The sequence below is a fragment of the Etheostoma spectabile genome, unplaced genomic scaffold (assembly GCF_008692095.1).
Source record: "Etheostoma spectabile isolate EspeVRDwgs_2016 unplaced genomic scaffold, UIUC_Espe_1.0 scaffold00001218, whole genome shotgun sequence".
NCBI lineage: Eukaryota > Metazoa > Chordata > Actinopteri > Perciformes > Percidae > Etheostoma > Etheostoma spectabile.
The window spans coordinates 28455-35260 of record NW_022602707.1 but is presented as its reverse complement, the minus strand read 5'-3'; the positions used below and the strand labels follow the sequence as shown (position 1 = coordinate 35260).

The 6806-nt window shown below is 44.2% G+C and overlaps 1 protein-coding gene across 1 annotated transcript; it reads right to left on the bottom strand.

The window, feature by feature from the left end:
* Nucleotides 1-1057: 1057 nt before the first annotated feature.
* LOC116674861 (NLR family CARD domain-containing protein 3-like) lies at nt 1058-2943 on the bottom strand. Its single transcript, XM_032507072.1, has 3 exons — nt 1594-2943; nt 1324-1497; nt 1058-1229 (listed from the first exon to the last, which is right to left on the bottom strand). Exons 1-3 carry the CDS (start codon nt 2679-2681, stop codon nt 1088-1090), a joined length of 1404 nt encoding a protein of 467 aa, XP_032362963.1. The 5' UTR covers nt 2682-2943; the 3' UTR covers nt 1058-1087.
* Nucleotides 2944-6806: the final 3863 nt, after the last annotated feature.

The following is a 6806-nucleotide window of genomic DNA, read 5'->3' as shown; positions in this document are numbered from 1 at the left end:
AGAAAGATAGAAACACCATTCATGTTCTGCCTTTTTTATCATTGGCTATTGGCACATTTTCTTAACTCTTGTTTGGGTTGACTGAGCCAATTCTTGTTCCTTTCTATAACTGGTTTTAGAAAACGACAGAAATTCGAAAATTGCTCAACCCTCATTAAACTTGAACCCGCCAGAGGTTCTTCAGTTAGAGACAGAGGAACAGGGGTTGTCCATCTGGTCCATACCTGATAGTGTCCAGTCTCCAGTGTGGATCCTTAAGTCCAGCGACAGCAGCTTCACTCCTAGTCTCCTAGTTGATTGTAGCTCAGGTCCAGCACTCTCAGATGGGAGGGTTTGGAGCGCAGAGCTGACAACAGAGAAGTACAGCCTCCTCTGAGACCAGAACCCTGAGAGACCTACACACACACACACACACACACACACACACCACACACCCCACACACACACACACACACACACAGTGTAATTCCTGCACAGTATATTCAACATAGTTGTGATAACCCTCAAATTAAAAACTGAATACAATTTCAAGTGTGGTAAAGATTAAAAATAATCAATGTTGTGTCATTTACCAAAACGGCACATTCAAGTCCAAGTTTACGTGCTATGAACCAAGACATACTGTTGAAACGTTGCTGAGTCAGCTATCCTTCAGTGCAATATTGTTACCACATTTAACACAGCATAAGGAAAGTGTTTAAATTTGTTTTTAAAGAGCAGTACACTAACCTGAGAGTTTCCAGTCTGCAGTGTGGACTCTTCAGTCCAGCTGACACCAGCTCTACTCCTGAATCTTGCAGGTTGTTGTTACTCAGGTCCAGCTCTCTTAGACTAGGAGACTGGGAGCTGAGAACTAAGGGCAGAGCTCACAGCTTCTCTCTGACAGGTTACAGCCCTTAGTCTGAAATCCATCAGATAATAAGTTTATTCAATTATTAATATGAAAAAATAACAGATCAAAGGTCATCCTTTCAAATAGTGGGATACTAACCTGAGAGTCTAAAACAGGTATTCTCACAGGTAGACACATTAATATGCATATAAGAGTACACTCACCTGAGAGTTTCAAGTGTACAGTGTGGACTGTTTAGTCCAGGAGACACCAGCTCCACTCCTGAATCCTGAAGTTGTTGTTACTCAGGTCCAGCTCTCTCAGACTAGAGAACTGGGAGCTGAGAACTGAGGACAGAGCTTCACAGCTTCTCTCTGACAGGTAACAGCCACTCAGTCTGAAAATAATATTCAGCCAGTCCATTTTTATTATTAAAATAAGAAAAAGAAAGAACTAAAGTGGTCATAATTTTCAAATAACAGTACACTAACCTGAGAATTTCCAATGTACAGTGAGGACTCTTCAGTCCAACTGACACTAGCTCCACTCCTGAATCCTGCAGGTTGTTTTTACTCAGGTCCAAATATCTCAGACTAGAAGACTGGGAGCTGAGAACTGAGGACAGAGCTTCACAGCTTCTCTCTGACAGCTCACAGCCACTCAGTCTGAAGATGAAAAATAGAAATGACAAAACAATTACAGATACTTTTTTGAGAATGAGGAAAACTCCATTTAATCTGAATAACTGTGTGTGCACGTACAGAGCTTTGTTGGAAGCTTTGACCACTGGCAGCAGCCTCAGAAGAGCTTCTTCTGAAGCAGAGTATTTCTTCAGGTCAAACACGTCCAGATCTTCTTCTGATGACAGTAAGATGAAGACCAGAGCTGACCACTGAGCAGGAGACAGTTTATCTGTGGAGAGACTTCCTGAACTCAGGGACTGTTGGATCTGCTCCACTAGAGAATCATCATTCAGTTCATTCAGACAGTGGAACAGATTGATGCTTCTCTCTGCAGACAGATTCTCACTGATCTTCTTCTTGATGTAATCCACTGTTTTCTGATTGGTCTTTGAGCTACTTCCTTTCTGTGTCAGCAGACCTCGTAGGAGACTCTGATTTGTTTGCAGTGAAAGACCCAGGAGGAAGCGGAGAAACAAGTCCAGGTGTCCATTTGGACTTTGTAAGGCCTTGTCCACAGCACTCTGGTAGAAACTTGTTTTGTCTCTGAAGACTCTAGACAGCTTGGAGGTTTTTTGTTCTTCTGCCAGCAGGTTGACTCCAGAGTTGATGAATGTCAGATGGACATGAAGAGCAGCCAGGAACTCCTGAACACTCAGATGGACGAAGCAGAACACCTTGTCCTGGTATAGTCCTCTCTCCTCTTTAAAGATCTGTGTGAACACTCCTGAACACACTGAAGCTGCTCTGATATTGATGCCACACTCTGTCAGGTCTGATTCATAGAAGATTAGGTTCCCTTTCTGCAGCTGCTCAAAAGCAAGTTTTCCCAGAGACTCGATCATCTTCCTGGTCTCTGGACTCCAGTGTGGATCTGTCTCAGCTCCTCCATCATACTTGATGTTCTTCACTTTGGACTGAACCACCAGGAAGTGAATGTACATTTCAGTCAGGGTCTTGGGCAGATCTCCTCCCTCTCTGGTCTTCAACATGTCCTCCAGAACTGTAGCAGTGATCCAGCAGAAGACTGGGATGTGGCACATGATGTGGAGGCTTCTTGATCTCTTGATGTGGGAGATGATCCTGCTGGCCTGCTCCTCATCTCTGAATCTCTTCCTGAAGTACTCCTCCTTCTGTGGGTCAGTGAATCCTCTGATATCTGTCACCATGTCAACACACCCAGGAGGGATCTGATTGGCTGCTGCAGGTCGTGTGGTTATCCAGAGGTGAGCAGAGGGAAGCAGAATCCCCCTGATGAGGTTTGTCAGCAGCACACCCACTGAGGTGGACTCTGTAACATCAGTCAGGATCTCAGTGTTGAGGAAGTCCAGAGGAAGTCGACACTCATCCAGACCGTCAAAGATGAACACAACCTCTTCAAACCGGCAGATTCCTGCTTCTTTGGTTTCACAAAGAAGTAATCAACAAGTTCCACCAAGCTGAACTTTCTCTCTTTTAGCACATTCAGCTCTCTGAAGGTGAATGGGAATATGAACTGGACGTCCTGGTTGGCTTTGCCTTCAGCCCAGTCCAGAGTGAACTTCTGTGTTAAGACTGTTTTCCCGATGCCAGCCACTCCCTTTGTCATCACGGTTCGGATTGGTTCATCTCTTCCAGGTGGGGCTTTAAAGATGTCTTCTTGTCTGATTGTTGTTTCTGGTCTGTCTGGTTTCCTGGATGCTGTTTCAATCTGTCTGACCTCATGTTCATCATTGACCTCTGCAGCCCCTCCCTCCATGAGGTAGATCTCTGTGAACATCTGATTCAGAAGGGTTGGGTTTCCTTCTTTAGCAATCCCCTCAAACATACACTGGAACGTCTTCTGCTGGTTAGATTTGAGTTTACGCTTACAAACTCCACAATGACTTCCTGAATGAACACACAACAAAGAAGATCATTCAGACTTAGAACATGATTTATCATTTCCTCAGAGAACGAGTACATAAATATATTTTGTAAAATGTTTTGAGACAAATATCCCGTTCATCCAGCATGTTAACTCTTTAGAGAAACCCTCTTACTGCTTTGCAGACGGTCAGCCAGCTCCTCCTGCTTCATTCTCCTCAGGAAGTGCAGTGTGATCTTCAGAAATGCCTCTCTGCTGCTCCTCCTCTGCTCTTCATCCTCACAGTTCAACACCTCCTCATCCTCCCTCTCACTCTTTAAGCATTCTGGGTAACTTGGACTCAGAACCTTCTGGATCTTCTTCAGCTCGTTCTTCACAAAAGTGACAATGTCGTCCTCCAGCAGCTGGAACAGAAGATTATATGAACGACCAAATCAAAGTGAAATCAAGGATGCACACATCAGATCCATGTTGGACAGAAAAGATGTAAAAAATAGTTGTTGTACATATACAGACCATAAAGATGGAGTCCAGGAGGGTTTGATGCTGCTGGGCAGGCTGACCACTGGGACCCTCTGAGCTCACCTGGTCCACTCTGTGGAGGAATCAGGAAGAATTAGCTCACATCATGTCTGTCCACACAGAGACACACACAAGGTAAAGGTCCATTAAGTGATGTTTGGATGTTAACAGTGAATTAGAGGACTCCCTGTAGTGGTCCACCTTTACTAGTCCTGCTGCGTATCAGTTTGAAATCCTCACCTTTGATCAACAGAGTGGCGTCCATCTTTGAAGCATAAAGGTTCACCCATAGACGCGTCACTCTTCATGGACACACAGCTGGGTTCAGGTTCTTCCAGATTCCTCCAGATAAAACACAAGATGAATTCTGCACTGCACCCACAACACACTGAGACCAAACCTGTCAGTGGTGTATTACACCTACTGTACAGTATAGTTGTATCCAGGAAGGTCTTGTTAACATTGTGTATGATCCATGATCAGTATTTAATTTAGACATGTTTTAAAGCTGTATTCAGTGCCGTGTGCAGCACAGGCTTGAACATGATGCTGTGGGGGGACCGTGATGGTGGAATAGTAATGCTAATGTCAGATTGGGATCATATATACGAGCACTTCCAGGTGGCAGAACTAGATCAGTAGCCCTCGACAGTGTTGGAGCTACTCAAGATTTGTCTAACCACGTTCTAATACATATGTTTTATTTCCATCAACGTTAGCTAATGTCAGCTCCCAAATGTCCCACCAAACATAGAAATTGAGAGCATTGGTGGCCCGTTGGTCCAGTGCTTTAAACTATTAGCATTTTTCCTTGGTATATATTCTGGACATCACTTTGCACTTGAAATAATATCTAATTTAAAATTCTTGGAATACAGTGCAACAAATGTGTTTAATTACTTACATTATGGACGTGTTACCGAACACAATTTACATTACAGTGAGGACCACAATGGAAATAAATCCTGGAATTTGTGTTTTTATCCTCGACTGAATATGACGTCTGTTCATGTGTAAGGCATTCTTAATACAATGAAATTTAATCAAAAAATATAAAAAATAAAACTACCTACTTTTTGTCATATCCTTGTTTAAAATCAATAAAAAACTCCTTTGAGTCATCACTCTTGATGGACGCACAGCTGGGTCCAGATCTAGGTGTGGGTCTGGGTCCAGGTCCAGGTCCAGGTCCATGTCCGTGCTGCTTCTCTGGGCTGAAACACAACACACACAGAGCTTTGAGTGTGAATGATTATGGATGGATGGTGGAGTGATCTGAGTGGTGGACAGTTAGAGATGGTCCTCTCACCTCTGAGCTTTGGTCTGGCTGTCATGGTCCCCACACAGAGGGGGTTTAGGGAGAGGGACTCCCTCCTCTCTGTCCTCACACTGACTCATAACAGAGTCCACACCTTCATCTGGAGTGGAAACACTGAGAGCAGCAGTCCAATCATTCATCAGCACATCATCACTCATTCATCCCTCACATCATTTCTCCTGGAAAAAAGCCAAATATTATCAGCTTTTTCTGATTGGCTGCTTCTCTCTGAGTCATATCAGTGTCAGTTGAATTCTTTTGGCTCGTTGGACTGTTGCTCAGACTAAAGAAGCAGTTAGAAAACATGATGAACTCTGGGAACTACTGAGGCCTTTTCTCATCACATGATCACATTTCTTTCACTCAACACAGAGAACTGATCAACACATGGATCAATAGAGGTTTGTTATTGGACAGAGAAGATGCTGCTGGTTCTCATTGGTAAGTGGTGAGGGCCAATTAAAGCAGAGGAAGCTGCTCTACGTCTATCAGTCCACTAGATGGCCTCATGGAGCTGTTTGGAGGATTTTACTGCTTCATGGGACTCAGAGCTGGATGTCACCAGAGAATGTCTAATAAAGGGAGAACGTCCACTCTGGGGAAACTTCTGGGTTGGAACAATGGGGCTTAATTGAGAGTGAACAAGCTCTTTGGGTGGCGGCCATTGTTGATCTTGATATTCAGATGAGTCAAGAGAATGAAACCAGAGAAGCTGCAGAAATCAGCTGGAGGAGGTGTAGTTCCTCACAGTGACCACTGGAGGTCCTCCCTCTTACCAATCTCCTCCCCTTGTCTGATCCTCCCTTACTGCTCTCTCTCCTCCTCCTCCCTTCCACCATCTCTCAGCCTCATCTTCCCCTACCTCCTCATCTTCCGCTCCTCCCTCTCTTCATCTATTTCTTCCTCCTCTCTCCCCCCTACCCCCTTATCTTCCCCTCCTCCCTTCCTCCATGTCTTTCTTCCTCCTGTCTCCCCTCCTCCTCCCCTCCTTCCTCTCTCTCTCCTCCCTCCCTCCCTCCCTCCCTGTCTCTCCTCCTCCCTCCCTCCTTCATCTTTCTCTTCCTCTCCCTCCTCCCTCCTGTAAACAGGTTTTCCTTCGTTCCACCACTGACTAAAGCCAACCAACCTTTAGACTGTAATTTTATCTTTGGTTGTTTCTACAGCGAGGACTCGAAGCACACGAGGAATCATGTTTTCAGAACAGCGAGTCTCTTGCTGAGCTCCCCTTTAACACAGAACAGCCTAAACGGGAAAAGTGGCTCCGACAGCTGAATTAATAAAAGATCTACTAAAATCTGCTGATTAATGTTCACCATGAAAATAACACACTCAAAACAGTTCTCATTAAATTAAAATAAAATAGGAAATATTCTACAATAAAATACCATCAAAGACAGACACTGGTTTGAATTTGACAGCTCAACTACAAGTAATATTCTTTTCTTATTAGAAAACATGTAGAAAGATGCAAGATAATACTAGATAGAAAGCTATGTGCCTGTTGAAATGGCTGCTGTCATTAAGGGGGGGGCACTACTTCAACATATCAACAGAAAACCTCCCCAGCGCATTACTCACATTAACACTATTAGGTTTGGATGCCATGGA

Coding starts and splice junctions, on each gene's coding strand:
- LOC116674861 (XM_032507072.1), bottom strand. CDS start 2,681: ATGGTGACAGATATCAGAGGATTCACTGACCCACAGAAGGAGGAGTAC. Junction 1,498..1,593: donor AAAGCTTCCAACAAAGCTCT/GTACGTGCACAC, acceptor TTTCATCTTCAG/ACTGAGTGGCTGTGAGCTGT. Junction 1,230..1,323: donor TGTACATTGGAAATTCTCAG/GTTAGTGTACTG, acceptor TATTATTTTCAG/ACTGAGTGGCTGTTACCTGT.